The sequence below is a fragment of the Crocuta crocuta genome, unplaced genomic scaffold (genome assembly GCF_008692635.1).
Source record: "Crocuta crocuta isolate KB4526 unplaced genomic scaffold, BGI_CrCroc_1.0 scaffold158, whole genome shotgun sequence".
NCBI classification, from domain to species: domain Eukaryota; kingdom Metazoa; phylum Chordata; class Mammalia; order Carnivora; family Hyaenidae; genus Crocuta; species Crocuta crocuta.
In genome coordinates this window covers 1189432-1215741 of record NW_027532590.1, presented here as the reverse complement: position 1 = coordinate 1215741, position 26310 = coordinate 1189432, and the positions used below count along the sequence as shown (strand labels likewise).

The window sequence follows — 26310 nt, the reverse complement described above, 5'->3', positions numbered from 1 at the left end:
ATAAACTAAATAAATAAAATAATTATGGAAGTTTTATGATAATTATTTATTTTAGAATATTTCTCAGGTGCTTCACAAATCACCCCATATATCCTTTCAAGTTGCTATTTATTGACTTTAAACTTATTTGATGTTTAAGAGACAAAGTTGAATGAGATCTAAAGTTCAGCAGTCAAGAAATTTTAATATGAGTGTTTATGTTTTGGTATTAATTATTGTTATGAGTTGCTATTAGTTTTTAAAAGCTACATAGTTTTCTGAGAAATGCATAATAAATAAAATGTAAATCAGATCTTTTCCAAAAAATGACCAGAGAAGCCCAAGGATGTTAAAAAATAATACAAATACCTGAAAAATAATTTATGGAAAATGAATCCCAAACAAGTAAATCCAAAATTCCTTCACTTATAAATACTTAAAGGAAGTATACATTCACAGAAATATAATCACAATGTCTAAATCATCTACCATTCAATTTGCCTTTAAACTAACCACCAGTCTGGCTGATATTAAATGGCTGTTAAAAATGTAGATTATTCAAGAATTACTCAGTTCCTAGATATGGAACTTGGGTCTATAACTGATGATTAGACATACCTGGGAAATGGTGTAATAGAGGAACTCAAGCAGAACAATGATACCCCACTCAAAAATCTCAAAACACTCATTTAAAAAAATTAAAACAATAACTGTATTTCACTGAAATCAGGAATTTAAGTCTATAACTCACCTTATGGAGTAAAGAACGTTTCCATTCTTGAAAATTCTTAACAATTTATTGTCTGTAGTCACTTCATGAAAGTTAGCACCCTTTTCATTGGCAAAGAACAAATCAGGTTTCCAAATGGAGTCCAGCATGGAAGGGTCTAGGTCTAAAGAATCATCAGGATATTCACTATATGCAAGGCGAGGATCGTTCCATTTCTGACGAAGGAAGATATTGACTCTGTAATCCTATAATAAAAGAGAGAAAGGAAAAAAAACCCTGCTTTAAGAACTTTAGAATCTTATGTGTTATTCTTTGGAATCCTCTGAATTTTAGTAAAAACCACTGACATCCTTGTGAGCTCTCATATCCCACAATTCTCACTCATCACTACTGACAAGAGTTATTTAAGTTACAAGGTTTTACCCATGTTTTTAGTGATCTATATGTCTCTAAAGAAAAGGCCACAGAAGAGTACAATTTTATTATGCCTATATTTTGCCATTCCACTCAAATTTAACTGTCTTGGTTTGTCAGAATAAAATGTTAGCTAGCTATTAGACACTTGAAGTAAAATACTTTCAGCTTTGTGTTTATTTTCTAGAACCATTTCTTTTAGTAGATATCCAATAGCATCCAGAATGTATATAGTGAAATTTTCTTGAAAGCTATCTTATAAAAATGTCTTATAAAAAAAGCTATCTTATATACTTCTTCACAATGAAGACACATTTCCTCATGTTTAATATAGCAGTGAGTTCCATGAAACAGGCGATTTGGGGAAAATGAAAGGTGATTTTGAAATAATAAAAGAATAATAGAGAAGAACAGTACTGCCAGTAATCCTTTAAGAAGATTTGGCTAAAGAGTTTTCCCAAGCAGTCTACTCATAGTTAAGTTCAAAAGCAGAAGAGTCAGGGATGCCTGGATGGCTCAGTTGGTTGATCATCTGACTTTGGTTCAGGTCATGATCTCAGGGTTTGTGAGTTTGAGCCTTGCGTTGGTCTCTGTGCTGTCAGCTCGTACCCTCGAGCCTGCTTCAGATTTGTGTGTGTCTCTCTCTCTGCCCCTCTCTGACTCATGCTCTGTCTCTCTCAAAAATAAATAAACATTAACAAAAAAGGTGGGGGGAAGGGTCATTGACTTCAATCAAATTCTTGCTCACAATTTCTGGACTAATATATCGAATGACAAAGATTGATAGCCAGTATATAGATATAAGCATCACCTATTACTTCTGAAATGAGCAAATACATTTTAGATTTTTGAACTGAGCAAATAAATTAAACATGTATATTTCATTATAAGCGTGAATAAAGTGAACATTTTAGGAAGGTTTTATTTCTATGGAAAATAACCAAGGCTAGAGATGTTCAGAGAAACAGAACACCAGTTTTCATCTATATTTTTATTCCGTGAATACCAAATTACCAGGTATCAGAATATGTAACCAAGCAATCACAAAGAATGTTTCCATAATATCAGGCCTGGTAGATTGCTTTCTCTCACAGGGAGGTCAAATTCAGAGTAGTGAATGTTATAAATCTATATGTTCCCTTGATCATTATTTGCACACCGAGGCCCTTATCCTCTAACTGTAACTGAGGTTACATACCAGATCTTTTTTTTTTTTCCTGCTTGCTAGGTGGCCCCATGTGTCTTCCAAAGTGACAATGGAACAGAGTTCACTTCAGCTTTTTACCACAAAGTTCGCGATAATGTGGAAATCTCACCAGCCACAAGGATCTGCAGAACGTGTAAATGGGGATATATGAACAAGCTTCTACGAGCCAAAGAGAAGTCACCCTCTCTTTGCCGAGAGTTTGGAACGCCGAGAAGCAGAGCTCCACGGTTGGCGGCCAGCTCTTGCATGCCCTGCTGTTCTGAAGTCTGTGCTTCAGCCCTAACTACCACCAAAGGAATAATTTCCCTCTCTCTGAACCATAGAAGATGAAAGCAACCCTAGTTATAATGATGCCTGCCCGGAAAAATAACTGACAACTAAAGAATTTCCTTGGGACTGAATCTTACAATTATATATGTATATATAATCGAGACCACTCTGCAAATGTTCCCACCGTGAAGCTAAAATAAAAGTACTTTTGAGCTGTAGTGTATGTAATAAGATTTAGTTGACTCTCCTTATCCTACACTGTTAGTTTCGTGATAAACTTTATAGACACAACCTCAGATCTTCCCGGAACACTTTTTGCTCCAAGACTGAACTAAAAAAAGGACATCAAGCAACCTTCAATTTCTGTTTCTAAATCATACAAGACAGAAACCAATTGTCACCTGTCACCAAGGCCAAATGATATCCTACATGCATTGTGCTCTTTCTGTGAATAACCAGAAATATCTTTGTTTACTAACACGTTTTGAGTCTTTGGTCAGGGCCAGGATCCAATGGAAAACTCAAAAATGACTATCTCCTAATGACCTAGAAACTTAGCTTTTAATGGTTCTCACAGTCTGAGTTTTGACCTGTCTGCAAGTGAATATCGTGCTGGGAAGCTTCCCTATGAAACAACCAAATTCAGCATTTTAAAAACAAATTTTTAAAGCTAATTCCTTATAGCCAATGTATCCCATTTACACTAGGCAACCATTTATATTATATGTGGGTCTTGATCATTTGTGAAAATGTGCAAAGGTAAATAAAATGACATCAAATAGCGCCACCAAGAGAAGTTCTCATAACTCAATTTGAAAGAACTTGCCTGTACTAAAAGAGCATGCAATAAAGGAAGACACAGTTTTGCAAAACAGAGATAATGGATGTGTATGCAGCACATGCAAAAAAAATTTTAAGTAGACCTACTAAAGCCAGCTTCGAAGTGTGTTATCATTCCTTGGCTATACATGAAAGAAAGATTGTTTTATTAACAGAAGTTCCTCTGTTCACTTGGGCATGCTTCTATAACAGTGAAAACGTAGGAAAGTTATATGTGAGTAAATTAAAAAAAAACAATAAAAATGAGATAATATATATTGATAATGAAATAAATATTTGTACCTCACATTTCTAAAATCTAGATATGTATTGAACTCATTCATAAATCTTATAAGGCAAATGAGTTGACTTTTACATGGAATTACCAAATTTTGGGACAGTGACATTTAATGATTCTTTTCGCTACACACTCCTTTTGCAGGAAACCCTCCAGAAGTTAATTTTATTTTTTCATCGTCTTACATAGTAAATAAGTGATTTGTAAGCATATGCTATACTACAGGAGTATGTTATTAACATTATACAGTAACAGTGATGAAATACAGCCATTTATTTTGTAAATGAGAAAGACTAATTTTGATATTTCAGGAGTCAAAATTTATTATTATTATTAGAAAAGATTGATACACATTAAAAACTTTAATTTTGTAAGAAAATATCTTGTTGACAAAGTTATATATCATGTTTGGCTTTGAAAGTAAGTATCCATTCAAATGTACTTAAATTTCATGTATATGTCACATAGTAAATAATAGGCCTGATATTTGAAATTGTTCCATTACGAGGTACAAAAAATAATAATTCAAATAAGCAAATATTGTAATGTTTCATATACTAGACCCAGAACTAAGTCTTCTTGGGATCAAACCTTGGGTCTTCCAGTGAACAGCTTTCTAATCTCATGTCTTGTTTTTTCTTCCATAAAATAGGGATGGTTATAACAGTACTTCCCCTGATGGCATCTTTGAGCACTGGATTGATCCACACAAGTATTAGGACCACACTTATTAGCTTTTAGATCCTCTAAATTAGAATTCATATTAAATAGAAATGTGGTTATGTGTTCTGTTTATAAATTAGTTTTTGAAACAATAGGCATTCAGGAGAGATGCTTGTCATGTTGAACTTGATGACTAGTATCTTACGGACAATTTTCAAACTCTTATGATAAGCTTATCAGTAAGTTTTTGTATTAACGTTTGCATTGCAACATTTATGTATATTTGTATGTCCTGCCTGTATTTAATTGCCCCTCTTCCCCCGCCTCTATAATTTGTGTTATAAGGCCTTTTTCCCTAAAGTCAAATATAGCTGCTTACATTTCACTTTGTGCCTGATGTTCTACTAGGTGCTTTGTGGATTATTCCAACTATCCTCATGCAAATCTTTGAGGTAGGTGTTATTATTTGCCTAGTTTTACAGATGTGGACTATGGGATAAAGATAAGCTAAGTAACTTCAACACGATTACTGAGCCAACAGGTGACAGAACTGTAATCCAGGCCCATACATTCTGGTTTCAGGGCTTTCAAGAATATGTTGCCCACATGATAGAGTATCAGTCATGATTGCAAAGATTCTGGGTTTATGTGGTTTATATTTGATTGTTTGTCTCATAATGAAATTGGGGGATTACTGATCAACATGCTCACTGACAAGAAATCACAAGTCCTATACCTACATGTCATCCAATTAAATCTAACAGGTGCCAGGTTGTCATTTCTCCATAATAAGCATCTTGGGGAAAGACCAAATTTAGTAAAACTCACAGCCCAGTGTATCACCTAAAATGACATAGAACATAATATTCATCTTTGATTGCATAAGGGAGTATAGGATTGCTAGAAACTAACTAAAATGACCAGTTAGAAAAAAATAGAGAAAAATAATCATCTAATGTTAATTAAAATTGTTAAGCACTCCCTTCCCTCTGGTCTATGATTAAGTTTAAAGCTCCCTAGTGTTTTCAGGCCATTTCCAATCCAGCACCCCTCCCCCAATTTCTCCTTTTCCCCCTCATCTTCTTACTTATCTCTGCCCTTTCCTCTTCTCTCTTCTCTGTTTCTTTGTCTCAGTGTTTGTCTCCCTCTCTCCTCCTCTGCCCTGCCCCCCATACACATCTGTACACACACTCTGCCTCTGTCGGACTAGCATCCACATTTCTATACTGGTGATGTAAGTGCTTTTCAACTGTGTTGTTACAGAATAAAGGAAATGGGTCTTAGTGATGCTGTCACTGTTGATATCTAGGTGTGTTTGTTTCCTTTCTTTTCTTTTCACATAGTTGAAATTATATTGCACATGTGTTTTTGCATCTTTCATTTTCATTTAATAAATTTTTCGCATTATCTAGCATTCTTCTTAATCATCATTCCAACAACTATATAATGCATTTTTTTCAGTTTTTATTCAATTTCCAGTTGGTTAACATACACTGTAATATTCATTTCAGGTGTAGAATCTAGTGATTCAACACTTCCATACAGCAGCCAGTGCTCATCACTAGTGCATTCCTTAATCCTCATCACCTATTTAGCCCATCTCCGTACCCACCTCCCGCCTGATAACCATCAGTTTGTTCTCTATAGTTAACTGGTTTGTCTCTCTCTTTTTTCCTCCTTTTGCTCATTTGTTTTGTTGATGCATTTTTCTTATACAAATAATTTTTCATGTGACTAATTAGGGTCTAACTCACATGGAATCATGCAATTTACAAAAACTTTAAATGGGTTGATTTACTTACTACAACATATTTTTGTTTAATATCTCAATAAATTTGAATAAGAATTTAGGAGTTTAAAAATTGTTTAGGTTTATTTATTTATTTTGAGAGGGAGAAAGCATGAGTCAGGGAGATGGAGAGAAAAAGAGAGAGAGAGAGAGAGAGAGAGTAATCCTAAGGAGGCTCCACGCTGTCAGCACAGAGCCCAGCAAAGGGCTTCAACCCATGAACCATGAGATCATGACCTGAACTGAAGTCAGACACTCAACTGACTGAGCCACCCAGGTGCCCTGACTATAAAGCATTGTGAGAAATGAATATGCTAGGCATATTTTCAGAAGACATTTCTTTAAAAATACTCTTTTAAAATGTTACTTTGAAAATACTGATTGCAAAATAGCACAAAAATAAATATTATTGCCAAGTAGAGGATTTTTTAAAAAACAACTTGGATGCTTTCCAATGATTATAAACATTTTCATCTAAAATGATGACTATAGTGGAAACTGTTATTGCCTTTCTTATTTAAAACATGATTTAATCAAAGTGGTTTCACAAATTCAACATTTAGGATACTAATTAATCTTTTGAAAAGACACTTTTTCCAAGTTAAAGAATTCAGTTTCTATTACTGTGTTTAAAATTGGTTGATGATGCTCTTAATGCTATTATTTGGGACTAGTATTTAACCTTACTAAATTATTAGAAATTTATTTGAAAGCTACGCAATGTGTAACTTGATGTAAGTTTTGCCACAAGTATTATTATTCAATGATTTTCTGTAAAAGTAAAATGTGTATACTTAATGGCACATGCATATATTTGAACATGTCTATGTTGAAAAATTAAGATGGATGATTTATTTTTACTAAAAATTCAACAAAATGTATTCAAATTAAAAAATATTAAAGGGGTGCCTGGGTGGCTCAGTCATTGATTTTGGCTCAAGTCATGAAATCACAGTTCATGAGTTGGAGCCCTGCATCAGGATCTGCCCTGACAGTGTGGGGCCTGCTTGGGATCCTTTCTTTCTCCCTCTCTCTCTGCTCCTCTCCTGTTCTCAAGCTTTCTCTCTCTCTCTGTCTCTCTCTTTCTCTCTCAAAATAAATAAATAAACATTAAAAATATATTAAGAGACCAATGTTATTCTCAAATTTATTTACATTCATTCAGCAAATGCTTATCACATATTGCTGATGACACAATATTGAAAGATGATCTCTGCTATCATTATCTTGTGCAAGATACATTGTAAACAGACAATTAGCTTTCCACATTATAAGTGCTCTGTGGGAGGCATCCACTGCAGCTATGGAAGCATAAGGAATAGGGACCAAGGTGGAAGGATCAGGGAAGATTTCCTGAGGAAAATCAAATTGGGCTTGGTCCTCAAAGTGAAAAAAAAATCAGCTAGACAAACATTGAAAACATAATAAAATGTATCCTGTATTACAAAATTCAGTAATCACTGTAATTTTGAATGATTAACATAAGAAGTTGCCGAATTTTAATATCATAATTTATTTTTTTCACTTGATACTAATTGAGCAACTTCTATGTAGTAAGCAATATGAGGAGGGTTATAAAGTTGGATTATGCATGGTGCCTGTCACCTGGAGGTGAACAGTCTAAAGGAAAGGGAAAGGAAGACAACATGAATCAAATCAGGGGTTATGGAAGAAATCTATTGTGAAAATAAAAGCTTTACTGATTTTTACCTGGTATTATTTTATTTAAAAAAATAGAGGCACCTGGGTGGCTCAGTCAGTTAAGTGATGGACTTTGGTTCAGGTCATGATCTCATGGTTTGTGAGTTCAAGCCCTGAGTTGGGCTCTTTGCTGAATGCTTACTTGGAGCCTGAAGCCTGCCTCAGATTTTGTCTCCTTCTCTCTCTGCCCCTACCCGGCTTGTGCTCTGTCTCACTCTCTCAATAATAAATAAATGTAAAAAAATGTTTCTAATTAAAATATAATAAAGAATGTGAAAGAAAAAAGACTTGATGTGCAAGAAATACAGGTATAGATGCAGATATAGATGAAAAACATATTAATAAAGGACTTGTGCTTCCAACATAATGGTAGATTGGACATATGGAGGGGTCCTCCTGGTGTAGATTATTTTCTGAATAAAGGAAAAAATACATACACTTTTAAAAAAATTTACTGTCCTCGGGGCATCTGGGTGGCTTAGCCCGTTAAGCGTCCGACTTTCGCTTAGGTCATGATCTCGCGGTTCGTGGGTTCGAGCCCAGCGTCGGGCTCTGTGCTGACTGCCAGCTCAGAACCTGGAACCTGTTTCAGTCTGTGACTCCCTCTCTCTCTGACCCTTCCCTGCTCACGCTGTCGCTCTCTCTCTCTCCTAGAAATAAATAAAACATTAAAAAAATTTACTGTTCTCAAGAAAATAAGGGGATTCTTCAAAGATAAAAATGGTAGCAAAATAAGAATGAGCTGAAGCTACAGTAAAAGTAGTGATGGTAAGTAAATCCAAATGTCTAGATTGGGAAACTGAGTCATTTGCCACCACAAGATGGAAAACCTGAACCAGTGACTGAGAATTAATCCATTAGATCCTGAAGTATATCACAGATTAAGTTCAAACAAATGTGTCTATAGCAACAGCAGTAATTTACAACAGACAAAAGAAAGGAGACATGAGCAGATAAACTTTAATGGAAATAGCCTATCAAAATATGAAATAAACATGTAACATATATTTAAGGAAATAAAAGGTTAATTCAGGACTAGAAGCTAATAATAACCAGGAATGTTTGAAAAATCACAAAGTAAAATAATCATAAAATAAAAATATAATTGTTGAAATTAAAGAGTTAATTTAATGCATGTGTTAAAGCATGCATGTAAGAAACATCTGAATAAAGAATTTCACAGCACAAACAAAAGAAACTAATGCAAGTCAAACGTACCAATAAAGGTAAACAAAAGGAAGTCCATGTGAAGATATTATATTAAAACTGTAGAATATCAAAAGCAAAGCAAATATGTTTAAAACAATCACCTCTCTATTGCCAAACAATTCCCTTGTATGGAATAGCACATTCTATTTCAAAAATTTTTAATGTTTATTTATTTTTTGAGAGAGAGACAGAGACAAGAGCACGAGCAGGGGAGGGGCAGAGAGAGGGAGACACAGAATCTGAAGCAGGCTCCAGGCTGAGCTGTCAGCACAGAGCCCAATGCAGGGTTCAAACTCACGGACCCATGACCTGAGCCGAAGTCAGACACTCAACCGACTGAGCCATGCTAGTGCTCCAGCACATTTTATTTAAACATTCATCAAAATAAATGGAGTACTGATACATGATGCAACATGGAAGAATCTTGCAAATAATACACTAAAAAATCCAGTCACAAAAAATAAATAAATAAACATGTATTGTAGGATTCCATGTATATAAAATGTCTACATTAGACAAATCTGTGGAGACAGAAAGTTGAATAGCAGTTGGGGAGAGGTGAAGAGTGACCACTGAAGTGTACTTGGTTTCTTTTGGGGTGATAAGTGTTCAAAAATGGTTGTGGTAGAATGAATTATATAATATGTATACAGTATGTATATAATCACTTTTATTGGAAAATACCTAGACTGGTGGTGGACTCTGCATCAATAATGAAACCTAGAATACAGTGGGTTAACATATTCAAAATATTAAGAGAATATTATAGTTAATTTTATTGGTGTATTTAGTAATTATCTTTCAAAATTGAAAGTGAAAGAAATTCATTAAAGAAAACCACAGTTTTCTCTTAAACATTTATAAAGTAGACTTTTAATTAATGCACTTCAGAAGGACAGAATTTTAAAAAAACAGAATGCTGTTCTGAAATACAAACAGAAATGAGGAACAAGAAATTAGAAAACTTTGATATAAATTTGATTAGACTTCTTCTATATAAAAAATTGCTATGAATGCATAACTTATGGGGTTGAAATGAACTGAAATATTAAAAAAACAGTATCACGTGCTGTGACTGATTACATAAGATATATAGAAATAAATGTTTAAAAATGTGAAAAACTTTTACCTGGAACATCTTCTAATTTCTTGAAAACTTAAGTAAATAAATACTTAAATTTAATTTACTATTTAATTTAATTTACTATCATTTACAATTGATGAGCTAATTTTATCATTTGTATAAAATACTGCCAAAGGTCCAGAATAGCCAAGGCATTCTTACAGAAGAAGAAAAGAGTAGAAAGACTCACTGTAGGAAGTATTTAAAATGATTAATACCTATAAAACATTATGGTTGGTTCAAAGATAAACTGACCAATGGGACCAAATGAGGAGTCTAAAAACAACTATCACGTGATATACGAAGAAAGTAGAGTTGCAGATTAGTGGTGCCCGCAGGGACTTACTAAATGGTTCTGCATAAGACAAAAAGGTTAAATTCTTTCCCAACAATAGGATTCAATAAAGCAAGTTTGGATGAATTAAAAATTCGAATAAGATAGGTTAAAAATAGAAAGAAAACACACACGGCAGACTAATCTAGCCTTGAGGTAGGGTAGATCCTTTAAGAAGCCCAATAGTACTGCTCATAAAGTTTAATCAATTCTATGATGTCAAAATTAAGAAATTCTTTTTTTAAGATTTTTTAATGTTTATTTATTTTTGAAAGAGGGAAGGAGGGAGAGAGAGAATGCCAAACAGGCTCCTCACTGTCAGCACAGAGACCAAGGTGGGGCTTGAATTCACAAACTGTGAGATCATGACCTACGATTAAATCAAGAGTCAGATACTTAACCAACTGAGCCACCCAGGATCCCCTCCAAATTAAGGAATTCTGTTCATTAAAAGACCACTTAAGGATAATGAAAAGCCAAACCACACTGGAAGAAGATATTTGCCACACAGATATAACTGACACCTGGCTATTGCCAAACTATTAAAGATCCTATATTAACCGTTGAGAAAAGACAAAAAACTGAGTAGAAAAGTAATCAAAAGTAGACACAATTCACTGAGCAAAGATCACAAATGTCTAAGAAATCTGTGAAAAGTTGCTCAAACTCATTGGTAAGCAAAGAAATGCAAAATTAAGACATTATGTTTGATGATATCAGTATTTGGCAAGAATATAGAGCAAAACAATACTATATACACTACTGTTGAAAGTAGAAAAAGGTGGGAAAAATCACATTGTACAGTAAATTAAATATATGAATACTCAAGATATCAATATTTAAGTTCTAAGTATAAATCTTAAACTCTTGCACATGTGCAGTAGGAGACATAACACAAAAATATTTATAGTAGTGCTGTTAGCTATAGTAAAAAACAAAACAAAACAAAACTGATAATCAATCCAAATATGCATTGGCAGGAAAATGGATAATAATAAATTATGATACAGCAACAAAATTAGATATTACGTAACAGTGAATTGAGTTGATACTACTATGCAATAAAGAGAATGAGTCTTAGCAGTGTTAAATTTTTAGTGAAAACAAAGGAAATGTCAAAAATATGTTAAGGCCTTATTTTGGTAAAATTCAAAACCAGGCAATCCCTCTCTCTTTATGTATCTATGTATGTATGTATGTATCTATCTATCTATCTATCTATGTATCTATCTATCTATCTCACTATCTATCATCAAAATTGTAAGGGCAACCAAAAGACTTACAAACACAAAATTCATGATAGCGGTTATCCTAGGGAGATATTAGGCGAATGGGATTGGGGTGGTCTACACAGGCATGTTTAATATTGGTCATGTTTTAGTTCTGAAGTTAGGTGGTAGTTTCAATTATTTTTGCTATATTAAATTATACTTTGTTACTTACATATATTATTTATGTAATTTTATACCAAAATATTGATATCTGAATATGAACTGAATCATTGGAAATGCTCATTGGAACTGTCTGTTTATTTATAGGAAATACACTATACATTGCAGCGTTTTGCCTTTGATATACTTTTTGTAATATATTTTATAATTTTCCCCACATATTATTAGCATCTTCTTATTGCAGATCTTATATGATGTTGCGCTGGGTGGGGTGATGGCTCAAAGATGTGTGCGTCATAATCCCCAGAACCTGTGAAATGGGCACTCTTATTTAGAGAAAGAGATTTTGCAGGTGTGATTAAGAACCTAGAAATGGGATTATCCAGGTGGGCCCAATGTAATTACAAGTATCCTTATAAGTGAAACAGAGCAATGTGATATAGGATTGAGTTGGGTTACAATAAAGAGGGCCTTGAGCCAAAAAGGAAGAGAAGCCCTTAGAAGCATAGAAAGAAAGGAAATGGATTCACTCCCAGAGTTCCTCAAAGGAACATAGCCCTGCAGGCCCCTTGCTTTTTGCTCAGTAAAACCTATTTTAGACTTCTGAGCTCCAGAACTGTGGGAGAATGCATTTGTGCTGCTAATACACTAATTTGGTAACATTTTGTTACAGTAGTAATAAAAAAAAATCCTGATACATATATGTTTTTGATTTGCATACATTATCATTCTCATGTTTTAAAGGAATTTCTAGAATAGAATTTTTTGCCAATCACTTTAGAAGATAGAACATTTAAGGCAAAAATCACTGAATTCATATGCAAATGGAAAAAACCTCAGAATTCTTCCAGTTTCAGAAGTTCTCATGAGAGACCCTGGTTAATTTCAAAATGATCAGAAAATAATTTTCCTTTCTCAAAGAAGTAAGGACAAAGAGCAAACTCCCTAACAAATGTCTTGTGTTTCATTTTATAAGATTTTCTAACTCTGAAGTACTGTACAACGAAGGTTTCCATGCATCACAAAGTGTAGGAACGCTAATACTCAATGGTAGAAAAGTTGCTGCTAATGTCATCTCCATAACATTCCCCATGTTGTGTGTACCATCTGCTCTATAAAGCCCACTGCAGGGAGGGTGGTCATTTGGGGCCACTGATTCTAAAACAATGGTCCATTGGGAAAGTGCTTTTCCATTGTCAGTTACTAAACCAGGAGGGGGAAAAAAACATTTTGTAAGAACTACTTAGAGTCCCAGAAAGGCTATTTAAAATCTCCCCTTGACTTCTTCATTATCCATATGCTTAATTATCCTTTAGAAAAGGGTAGAATGTTTTAGAATTATGAAAACATGTTTTTAGCAAACCTAATCACGTACCAATCCTGGAAGCATAAAATTAAGAATTCCCAAGAATTCCCAAGTAGACTCTCAAAAATATGTGGACAATATAAACAAAATCAACCCCTATTTTTTTTTCAGAATTTGAGAGGTTTTCTCTTACAATGACAGTATGTAAAGGGAATATTAGTTATTATAATTTAACAGGATGGGTCAGAACAGGTGTGTTGAGTCGATTCAATAACACTTTCATTCAGTAAACTCTGGTTTGTCTCAGTCTGTTCAAGCTGCTATAACAAAATATCATAGATTGAGTGGCTTATACACAACAATAACTTATTTTTCACAGTTCTGGGAACTAGAAGTCTAAAACCAGGGTGCCAGTATGGGGAGTGAGGGTCCTCTTCCAGGTTGTAAACTTCTTGTTGTATCTTCACATGGTGGGGCCAGGAGCCCTGTAGCATCTCTGTGTAAAATCACAAATCCCATTCATGAAGATTCCCTCATGACTTACACATTTCTCCAAGTCCTGCCTACTACCTTTGGTGGGGTTAGTATTTCAATATACAAATTTGGGAGAGGACACCACATTCAGACAATAGCAATATTAAAAATGAAACCACTGGCAAAGAGCTGTATTCCACTACCTGAGTGTACACTCCAAGGTAATAATTTCTGGGGGAGGTAAACTTAGTCCATGCGAACGTTCTTGCAGAAGATGATAAAGATTTTTTCCAATTAATATAGTTCATTCAGTTTGAACATGTCTGGCTTTAGAGGTAAAGATCTGGACAGAGTCAATACTTCCAGTATGGAATGTTTCCTTTCAGTGAAAACTGGTAATTTATATTCTTCTTTGATTGTAAGGTAACAAGTTATTCTCTGTCTTAATGCGTTCTTTGCAGTGCTCCATGAGATCCCATTTAACTAGTGACTCCCATCTGCTTCCAGTGCTCACTTCCATTCCTACTGAATTCCCCTTTGCCTGCAAATTGTATGCCCAGGCATTCAACCTCAACCTTCTCACAGCCAGGTAGGATGCATTCTCTGCTAATATCAATCTGTGCCAAAAAACCTTTAAATACATACATACATACATACATACATACATACATACATACATAAATGCAAAGCCAAAAACCCAAACTGGCACAACCTTCCTGCCTCATATTTCTGCCCAAATCTAAATTTCAGTGTCTAAACTTCAGTTAACTCCATTTAGTATTATACCAAACAGGAAGAGGAAGTTTGTATGTTTCTCCTGGTTTAGGCAACAAAGACATGGAAATTCTGTCACTACTACTGTCATTCATGACCCCAAATTTCTATCAAAATTTACATACAAAATAGATGTGCTTACCTGTCTGCTTTTATTTCTACTTAATGTTAACCTCATAATTTGTGTGTTCAAATGAACATAATGGTTTACACATAGCGCTTACTACTTTGCAATTTGCATGTTTAATGACTTATGGTCACCGATCTGCTTATTGTTATTCATTTTTGGAACTTCCATTAAATAACTCTTCCTACTGGAACATATGACTTGAATCATAAAAAGATAAAAGTCTTTTGGAAAATCAACTATGATTTGGTCTTCAGAACATCCTACCGTCAGTCAACAATATAAAAGCTCTTCCAATCAAACAGAAAATTCCAACTCACTAACAGGAAGAAAACTTTTCTGGGGATAGCTGAGACATACTTCACACTAAGAGGTGGATAATAGTGCCATGAAATACTTTATTTGAGGATCTTTTAACTAATATGTTTCCATAAATGTTTGATGTAAACCGTGTTATGTTTTATTATATGTGTTTTCTTTCTCTAATTTAAACTGTGGTCGGGGCACCTGGGTGGCTCTTGTCCTTGGCTCAGGTCATAATCTCAGGGTCCATGCAATCGAGCCCCACATTGGGCTCTGCGCTGACAGTGTGGAGCCTGCTTAGGATTATTTCTCTCCCTCTCTCTGTCCCTCCCTCGCTCCCTTGCTCACACACACACACTCTCTCTCTCTCTCAAAATAAACATTAAAAAATAAAATTCCTATTTAAATAAATAGTAGTCAAATGCATACATACAATATTTATCTTTAGACACATTTAGTATATTCGTAATATTTTGTATCTATCAACACTATCTAGTTTCCAGGTCCCTGTGCCTATTAAGCAGTCATTTAAGTGTTTTCAATTTCAATATATTTAGATTTTTAGTTGTACACTTACATACTTTTCAAATTCAATCTATTCTTTTGGGATCATGCCCCCACTTCCCTTCACAATTTTAATGAACTCTCGGTACTTAGCAATATTAGTTTTAGGTCAAGACATGATTGAATAAAACAAAAACTAAAACAAAACCAAAAAAGTAGATATTATTGGCAAAGGATTATTGTTTTTGTGTGTTTGTTTTTACATTTGTCCTCAGTCAGATAATTGGTTGTTTCAATCAATTATTTCAATACATACTTTCAGTATTTTCAAGTTATTTTAACATTGAGCCGTGTTATCACAATTTTACATTTTAATTGATATTTACAAACGCAACGCTTTTTCTGAAAACCTCTTTGTCTTCTGGGAATCTTTGAATTCATGAGGGCTTATATTGTATATGATTTTCTATGAAATGATAGAGGACAAATATTAAACAAAGTTAATTTTAGAGAAGAGTTCATGAGTTATACATTATGTGTTCAAAATGAAGTTAGATTTTATTTGGGGTGATTTCCTTCTGAGCAATACACATAATTCCTACCTAGCTATTTGTCGATTTGAGGATAGGTCGAAAGCTGTATGGAGGCTATTAACTGCACTTTAGAGCTATAGAAGAATTAACTTCTTTTAGAAACAATTATTGAATATTGCAGTAAAGTGGCCTCTGCCCCTCTGGCCAACATATAGGTTTTTAAGTTTTAGTAATCACCCTTAGCTGCAGGATTGATTAACCAACTTTTTCTCGTATATCTGTACACCTGCATTCTTTCCTAGAAAGAACAGAGCACGTCTGCACATCATGAAACAGGAATCAGACCCCTTAGACAATTCTCTTGCACAACCTCCCAGCACAGAGATAACATCTGTAGAAGGCACCAATGGAGCCTGCATGTAATCAAGAAATGCTTAGGGACCACTGTGCTCCCTTTACTGATTAACTGCCCTAAACTCTTTTAGAAACCCCTGGGCCAGGCAGAAACATCAGAGTTAGCCTCTAGCCTCTAGATAAGAGTCTGTCCTCTCCCTGGGTGGCCAGCCTCCTGAAAGAAGCTCTTACTCCTTTCCAGTCAAAACTGATCTCTTGAATATTGGCTTTTGAGCAATGGGCAGCCAAAGATGGGTTTCGGTAACACATTTTGTCAAGAAAGCCAGGGGCCAATGCTGGTCGCTGTGGCATCCAGTTCCTGTGGAATCTGAATGTGGCCCTGGCTAATAAGTTGGGTGGCACACAGGAGGTTAGCAGCTTAGGGGCTAGCTGGTCTCAGGGAAGGAATCTGAGGGATCTGTCCCTGCAGGAATCTGTCTCAGGAAAACTTCCTGCTAATTGTCCACCTTTTGGTTTGAGCAGGAAGGAAAGGTGCATTGGGGGCAACTGGCCAAACTGTGGACTAAATAAATCCTTCAGAGTGCGCGCTGACATAGGTTTCCCATTTGTGAAGCAACTGTGTGTGTGTTTTTGTTTTGCCCTCCATGCTTTTCCCATTAGGAAGGTGTGGCTTTCGGGAAAAACTAAAAGGGAATTGAATAATGGTCACTGCATTTGGAATTTGGAGCACCTCTGTTTGGGCATGTATGTGTGAGGTGGGGGGGAAGGTGGAAACGGTGGGGGGTTTGCATTGTGTTAAGTTTGCGTGGAATAGGAAGACCCATCTCTCTGCCACAAAGTAGCCCACTGGGCTGAATCTTGAATAAGTGGAAGGAGTATTGACAGGACCCTATGGCTACAAAGAAGATAACTTTTATTGTAATACCACCTTGCCATGTAGGTTAAGCTCAGAAGAAAGATGGCCACAAAATGGCTCTCTTGTATTTCTTCCTACCATTGAGTTGCCTCCAAATAGAGGGTGCTGGTTTGGCTCTCTCAGCTTGTCTAGGGAGCCGTTTGGGTTAGTCAGTGGACTCTGACTTTGGGGAGGACCCAGAAAGTAGGAAGCCATTTGGTTCAGTCCATAAAGCCCCCCAACTTTGGGGGGAAATGCCAACAGATATGCTACTCAGTCATGGTTTTGTTTCCTCTGTGTTCTTTCTGAACTTTTTTACACCTTGTGCTCCAAAAGAAAGTCTCTTAAGGTATATTTTCAATAAATGGTGCAGAGGACTGAAAAGCAATCAGAAAACAAAACACAAAACGTGTTGTGCCGGAGGGACAGGCAGGGGAAGAGAGCTGGTGGCACCCTTGAGCCTCTGTTTTGCATCCTCCTCCTGTTTCTGTGTCACCGCGGGCTTGGCTGGCATACCATCCGCACACAGTACCTCAGGCGCCATTGACTCTTGATTCCCCTACCTTCTCAGTCAAGGAGTGAAAAGCACGTGAAGCTGTGAGACTGCCTCCTTAAGAGGTTCAAACTGAAGCATCTCCCAAAAGAACATGAAGGGGTCTAGCAGCTCCCTTATACTTAAACCATCCACTTTAGATTTCCCATGAGGAGCTCTGGGTAAAAAGTTGACCATGGGAAATGAACTGCTTGATTTTTAGTGGACCCTGGTATGAAGTATTTGTTTAAGTGTGTTGGTTTAATTAAAATAGAAATGTTTTAGAGTTATCCACATTAAATATGATCTCAGCACTTAGAGGTTGTGCAAAGGTGTCGTCCGAAGGGGTCTGTTTCTTGTTTTGTGATGTGCAGAAGTGTTCTTCTCTTTCTAGGAAACAATGCACAATCTACAGATATACAAAGAAAGAAATGTTAGTTAACCAATCTCATGGGCTAAGGATGACTGCTAAGGTTGAGATTGGCCAGAGGGGGCAGAGGTGGCTTTAATATCTCACCATTAAGTTCATCATTCCCTATCTATGGGATTAGTGACAAAAGTTCATCTCCTGTGGCTACTTCTTGCTGATCAGGGATGATCCAGGGATTTTGGAGTGGGAGACTTTACAGAGTGGGGGAATGTGGTTTCCAGCACAAAAATCATAGTCATCTTCCTCCATTCATTCAGTCCCATGTTACTAATTCTTGTACGTTTAAAGGAAGCTTTTTCATTATTTCTGGAAATTCTTACCCAGATTTGTTTTATGATCTTAAAGATCAGAAATCTGTATTGGTCAAAAGTCCTTTTCATGAGTCTCCTTGATATAATGCATTTTTTTTTCAAGAGCATCAGAGTAATAACTGTAAATGACAAATAATAAAAAATGGACATGGTTAAAGATATGATGAGAGTTAGTTATAGTGCAGTTGACAAGGAAATCTGGTTATTTCTGTGACACCCATCATTTCAATGATTAGAGTGTCAAGAGATGATTCTATACGAAAGGCTACAGCTTCAGGAATATATATATTTTCTAGAACAGATAGAGAATTTACGCATACAATACCCATATAATAATACCACCAAATGAAGGTTTACCATCATTTGTTTGACAGTACTTCCCAAGTAACTGGACATACCAAATAAACGAGCTTCATTAATCAAAAAGACTTCATTTAGAATTCCAATCTTGGGATGTCTGTTAAAAACATCAGAAAGTTTTAAAGTGCATGCTGAACTAGGATTCCAGATCATTGAAGAGCCTAATATTTAATTATGTGTATGTTAAGGTGGCAATAAGCGATTCTACATAAAGTTACACAATTGTTAGCAAAACTTGGCTCCTGTAATATTGAGGAGTTTTAGTTCCCTTGTGTAATCAAAGACTTAATAAAGACAAAGCATAGAAACTTTGGTTCTGTGGGCCAACAACAACCAACTTTGTTTACAATTTCTTATCGAGTGAAAGTCAACAACCCAAGAAAACTTTGTCTTTTTAATAGAGAGCAAAGCAGAATTTCAATTTTATACCACTTGTAGCTTTACAATCCATTCATTTCTATCTGAGTCAGTCCTGACCAGACACAAAATTATTTTCCAAAGCTTCCCCCTTCTCAAACCTTCTCCAACTTTCTTTTTCATTCAGATTTTGTCCTAAAACTTCTCTCTCCAAATAGCCAGTCTCATTTTAGGACAAAATTACTTTCTTTTGCCTCAACAACAAGGTATTCTCTTTTCTTCTGCCTTTTTTACACATCTCCCACTTTCTTACATACAGAGTTGCTTTCCTTATCATTTTCATCAGGTTCTATTACATATTCAGCAGAATTTTAACTCTTAGAAACCTTAGTCTACATTGAAAATTAAGTAGTAGCCAATTGTGAACTGTTACACCTAATTCTTTAGATCAGAGATTCATGAATGCATTTCATAATTCCTAGAAACATGAACTTTTACACAGTATAATCTTTTAATAAAGCACAAAGCATGTTTACCCAGACACCCAAATATCCTCTGTTTCTCTGAAATAAGAAGCCAATATGGACAATGTTCAGTAATGAATGCTCTAGTATTCTTTCTCATTTGGAAAAGTCCTAGGTATCCAAGAATTCAAACCAATTTGTTATTTCACTTGGCAAAACTTTAAAATTCCAGGTTATCAATGCTTTTGAAAGCTATCTTAACATTTTGTATGATAAATGTTTCTCCATTCCCTCACTTTCAGTCTGCTGGTGTCTTTCAGTCTAAAATGTGTGTGTTTGTCGTATTGTACACAGTGTATACATGTTTCTTGTTTTTGTTGTTGTTGCTGTCATTACTGTTGTTGTTGTTCATCCACTATGATATCCTATGTCTTTTGACTGGACTGTTTAGTCTACTTTCATTCAGAATGATTATTGAGAGGTTTGTTTTTAGTGCCATTTTATTTTTTGTTTTGTCATTATTTTCTGCTCCCTTTCTTGTCTTTGTCACTTTGGTCTTTCCTTTCCACTCAAAGAATCCCATTTAACATTTCTTTCAGGACTGATTTAGTGGTCTTGACACCCTTTAGTTTTTGTTTGTCTGGGAAACTCTTTATCTCTCCTTCTACTCTGAATGATGGACTTGCTGGATAGAGTATTCTTGGCTAAGGACTCTTCCCATTGAGCACTTTGAATATATCATACCACTCTCTTCTGGCTTATCAGTTTCTGTTGAGAAATCTGCAGCTAGCCTTATGGGTCTTCCCTTGTAAAGTAAGGACTTCTTTTGCTGCTTTTAAGATTTTTTTGTTTATTGTTATTTTGCAAATTTAATTACAGTATTTCTTGGTGCTGGCCTGCTTTTCTTGATTTTGACGGGAGTTCTCTGTGCCTCCTGCATATGGATGCTTGTTTCCTTCCCCAGATTAGAGAAGTTTTCAGTCATGATTTCCTCAAATAAATTTTCTGCCGTTTTCTCTCTCTTCTTCTTTGATGCTTATAATACAAATTTTATTATGTTGAATAGAGTTAATGAGTTCCCTAAATCTATTCTGATGTTTCATAATTCTTTCTTTCTCTTGTTCAGCTTCATTATTTTCCATTATTTTGTCTTCTATATCACTTATCCATTCCTCTGATTCTTTCAACTTTGTATTCATTGCATGAAGCCAGTTTCCAATATCAGTTATTCCATTTTTCATTACTTTCATTTTCATTACTTTCATTTTCATTCTTTTTTAACTCTTATCTCTGTGATAAGTGTCATCATAATAAAGGGGACAATCCAATCAGAAGATCTAACAATTGTTGCTATTTATGCACCCAACATGAAAGACCCAAATATATAAAACAATTCATTACAAACACAAAGGAACTAATTGATAATAATATAATAATAGTAGGAGACTTTAACATCCCTCTTACATCAATGGACAGATTATCTAAACAAAAAGTCAGTAAGGAAACAATGGCCTTGAATGATATCCTGGACCAGATGGACCTAACAGACATATTCAAAACATTGCATCTTAAAGCAGCAGAATACACATTCTTTTCAAGTGCACATGGGACATTTTCCAGAATAGGTAACATACTAGGTTACACATCAGGCCTTGACAAGTAAAAACTGCATTTTTAATGCATACTTTCTGACCACAATGCTGTGAAACTTGAAGTCAACCACAAGAAAAACTTTCTGAAAAGGCCACAATACATGAAGGTTAAACAACATGTTATGATCTACAATAGAAAATTATGTAAAGAGCCCAAATGTCCATTGATGATGAATGGATAAACAGATGTGGTATGTATATATATATATATATATATATTACTCAGCCATTAAAAGAGAATGAAACCTTGCCATTTGCAATGATGTGGATGGAGATAGAGAGTATTATGTTAAGTGAAATAGGTTAGTCAGAGAAAGACAAATACCATTTGAGTTCACTTATTTGTAGAATTTTTTTTTAATTTTTTTTTAATGTTTTATTTATTTCTAGGAGAGAGAAAGAGAGAGACAGTGTGAGCAGGGGAGGGTCAGAGAGAGAGGGAGTCACAGACTGAAACAGGCTCCAGGCTCTGAGCTGGCAGTCAGCACAGAGCCCGATGCGGGGCTCGAACCGCGAGATCATGACCTAAGCGAAAGTCGGACGCTTAACCGACTAAGCCACCCAGGCGCCCCACTTATTTGTAGAATTTAAGAAACAGAGCAAACAATTATATGGGGAAAAAAGAGAGATGCAAACCAAAAAAGACTTTTAATTATAAAGAACAATCTGATAATTACCATAGAGGAAATGGGTGGGGGAATGGGTTAAATAGGTGATGGGGATTAAATGCCTTTGTAATGAGCACCAGGTGTTGTATGAAAGTGTTGAATCACTGAATTGTACACTTGAAACTAATATTACACTACATGTTAACTAAATGGAATTTAAATAAAAATTAATAAAAAGAAATATTACGGACTAGTGCACTTTCTTCACTGATCAACTCCCCTAAACTCTTTCAAAAACCCTTGGGCAAGGCAGAAAAACCACAGAGTTGGCCTTTGGACAAGAGTCTGCCTTCTCCTCAGGTGGCCGGCCCCCTGAATAAAGCTCATGTTCCTTTCTAATCTAAACTCATCTCTTGAGTATTGGTTTTCTGAGTGACTGGTAGCCGACCTTGGGTTTCAGTAACAGCAGCCTCGTTTAGGATACCTCTTTAACATAACAGATGGAATATTTGTTTTTTTACATGAAATCACTTTAAAAAATACAAAATTTTCTCTGAAAGCAATTACTTAATAGTACATATGAACTCACCAAATACAGAATTATAAGAAAAAATGTAATCAATATTCAGATATTTTGTTTCTTTGGTAGACAGCACCACACATTTTAATATTTCTTTATTTCTAGATATTTATGTTTATGCTTATGTATTCAAAAATATTCAAGTGTAGGGTATTATCATAGTCAAAAGTTGCCCATTTCCATGAGTTTTCACAAAATATTTGGCAACCTGAAAACGTGGGTTTTTTTTTTAATTTATAAACATGAGGACATCCATATTCTATCAAATGCAAATCCTAGAGTGGGTTTAGCATAAAACAGATGCTAACACTTTTAGAAATACTTAAATATGATTATTTTATTTCCACATTATAGTTATGTTTTGGCCTATTTCTGAATCTATTGATACATTGTTTTCTCTGTGAAATTAGCTTCCTATTTATACTCGAGTACTTTCATGACAGGGAAGTTACTTCAACTTATGAAAACTAATGGAGTAAAATAAGTGTCCTTACCAATGTCATTATACAAAACAAGAACAAAAACTGAGATCTCTCTCATGTTCACTCAGGCCTTGAGCTCTCACTGCATGATACACAATATAGTGCTTAGTACAAATGATACCATCTCAAAAGCAAAGAGTCTTTTATGATGGCAGATTATTTTCTCCTAGGTACTATGTCCATCCACCAAGCAAAACTCACTGGGTGATTTCCAGCAAAACTATGTGAGAAAAGCCCAGGAGGATATCCAAAATCTCTAACCTATGAAATTATGAAATATAATAAAATGTTTGCCCCTCTAAGCCACCAAGTTTTGGGGTGGTTTGGTATACAGCAAATATCTGAAATGAAATTAAGTAACCAGAAATAAAAGTTGCAGTAAGAAAATACTCCAACTGACTTTGAGACCAGATAACAGGCAGGAGTTTGAAGGGCTTTGGAGACCTTTGTGGTGGCTGGAAAGATGAGGAAGAAATTGTTATCAGAAGATGGAGGAAAAAATCGAACTACTATCATCTTAGTAATGTGGAAAATAGAAAATCCAACTACTAAACTATTGAATTTGGCTAAAGAGATTTCCTGGAAAAATCTCAAAAATGTTACTTCACTTTTTTATGGGCTCAGAGTAATGATCTTCTCAAGAGTGAGGCTGTGAAACCCTTGTTCATATTCTTCAGAAGATTGAAAAGTTGCCTCATAGATTTTCTGAGCAAGATTACAAAGTTTCCAAGAATCTTAAGAACATGATCCCACAGAATCTTGGTTCCCAGTCCAAAGTAGGGAAAGATAGGAAGCTCACATAAATGGTAAGAGAATTCAATAAATAGAACTACTATCAGCTTCTATTAAAATGGATAAGAACAGTTCAAAATGCAGACAGCTTAAGAAATTCTCACACTTTGGGGCACTTGGGGCTCCCAGTTGGTTAAGTGTCTGACTTCAACTCAGGTCATGATCTCACAGTTCATGGGTTCAAGCCCCACAGTGAGTTCTGTGCTGATAGCTCAGTCCCTGGATCCTGCTTGGGATCTGTTTCTCCCTCTCTCTTTGCCCCTCCCTTGCNAAAAAAAACCTCAAATTTCTACAAGCAGGATATAGATTGAAAAGTCTATTTGACAGCAAACATTGTCCATGTTTTCAATTTTTTTTTAATATTTATTTATTTTTGAAGGAGAGAGAGACAGAGTATGAGCGGGGAAGGAGGCAGAAAGAGGGAGACACAGAATCTGAAGTAAGCTCCAGGGTCTGAGCTGTCAGTAGAGATCCCAATGCGGGGGGACTCGAACCCACAAGCTATGGGATCATGACCTGAGCCGAAGTCGGATGCTTAACTGACTGAGCCACCTAGGTGCCCCAGTCCATTTTTTTATACAAAAGTAAAGATTACTCAGAAGACAAAACTGAGAGACCAAATAGTGAAGTCAAGATACACAAAGAATCATTTGCAGGGAATAGGCCTGGGCTCTAATCGTGTAACTGGAGGGAAGTGCTTGCTTAGCCTTTAAAACTGCTATGAACCAGTGACTACAGGGTGGGTGGTACCCCCCAGCTCTCCCCATCTTTGAACGAGAGTGTCTACTGCAGTTACCTGTTCTTGCAGCACTTTTGCATGTCGACTGTATAGAATGGATTACTTCTCAAATCCTCTTGATCTTTTGATGAAGAGGAAGCATAATCAAGATGGCCCCCTGGGGAGCCCAATTTACACTTGGACCTTTTTTAGATGGCAAGATCCCAACCTTAAGAGAAGGTCATAATGGGGTAAAGAAGCTGGGGTTTTTAGAAAGGGGTGTCCCTATTTTGCATGTGGGAAGAATGTGAATAATGGTCACTAGGAGGAAGATTGTGTCAGATTCAAGATGGCCAAGAAGACTTGCAATATTTTACTCTTCCTCTTGAAACTCTGGGGCAAGCCAGCTACCTACTATATGTAGTTAGATACCCCTGATAAGCCGTGCTAGAGGAGCCACATGTAGGTCCCTTTAAAATTTTTTTTTTATTCAGAGAGATCTTACAAATAAAGTCCTAACAAGTGCACAGAGCTGTGCAGATTATCAGGATACAAAGCAGATCCCTGACCCGCCAATATTCCCTTGTGCTGCTCTTGATACTTAAGCCATTTCCACACCTATCCCTTTAAAAACAATGATCAATTCTTCATCTCTGTCACTTTGCCTTTTTTAGAATGTTATATAAACGGAATCATACAATATTTAACTTTTGGAGTCTCGCTCTTTTATTTAAGTTATTGTACGATTTATTCCTTTCAGCTTATTCCTTTCAATTGCCAAGTAGAATTCCATTGTATTGACAAACCACAGTGTTTATTTGCTCTCTGATCCAGTATTTTGTGATTATAGAAAATTCTTCTTTATTTGTACATAGGTTTTTAAGTGAACACAGGTTCTTGTTTCTCTTAAATCCTACCTAAGAGTAGGATTACTGGTTCATATACTAAGTGCATGTTTACATCTGAAAAAAATAACAAATTGTTTTCTAGATTGGCTGTACAACTTCCACTCTCACCAACAATATATGAGATTTTCAGTTGCTTCTATATCCTTACCAGTGCTTGCTATGCTCAGACTTTATTTTAATTGAATTTTAGCTTTTTTATATGTATGAAGTAATAATTCATTGTGGTTTTGATTTGAATTTTGCTAATGACTAATGATGTTGAACAGATTTTTGTGAGCATATTTGCAATTTATATGTATATAAATATATATATTTAGTGAAGTGTCTGTATGAATCATTTGCTCATTAAAATTTTTTTCTTACTGTTTCAAGAATTTTTTTTTTCTGAGAGAGAGAAAGACAGCATGAACAGGGGAGGATCAGAGAGAGAGGGAGACACAGAATCCAAAACAAGCTCTAGGCTCTGAGCTAGCTGTCAGCACAGAGCGTGACGCAGAGCTCAAACCCACGAACCATGAGATCATGACCTGAGCCGAAGTTGGACGCTTAACTAACTGAGCCACACAGGCGCCCCTTAAGAATTCTTTATATACTCTAGATACCTGTCCTCTGACAGATATGAGAATTGCAAATATTTTCTCCCACAGCATATAGGTTTTCTTCTCCTTCTATTAATAGCATGTTTCATAGAAGTTTTTAATTATGATAAAGTTCACTTTATCAACTTATTTTATAGTTTGTGCTTTGGTTTTATTTCTAAGAACTCTTTGCCTAATCTAAGGGCATTAAAATTTTTCTTATGTTTTTGCTCTCTTCTGAAAGTTTTAAAATTTTAGGTTTTATATTTAGGATTAGGATCCATTGTAGATTAATTTTTATATGATGTATGTGTTGGAAATAATTTTTTCATTTGTATGGT

The 26310-nt window shown here is 35.5% G+C and overlaps 1 protein-coding gene across 2 annotated transcripts in view; it reads right to left on the bottom strand.

Moving 5' to 3' along the window:
* The window catches only part of GLRA3 (glycine receptor alpha 3), a 180672-nt gene that overhangs the window by 73900 nt on the left and 80462 nt on the right, over positions 1 to 26310 (bottom strand). For both annotated transcript variants that reach the window (XM_077779663.1, XM_077779664.1), the window contains exon 4: positions 731 to 954. In XM_077779663.1, coding sequence (XP_077635789.1) covers positions 731 to 954 — 224 coding nt within the window. The remainder of the gene's footprint in view (positions 1 to 730; positions 955 to 26310) is intronic.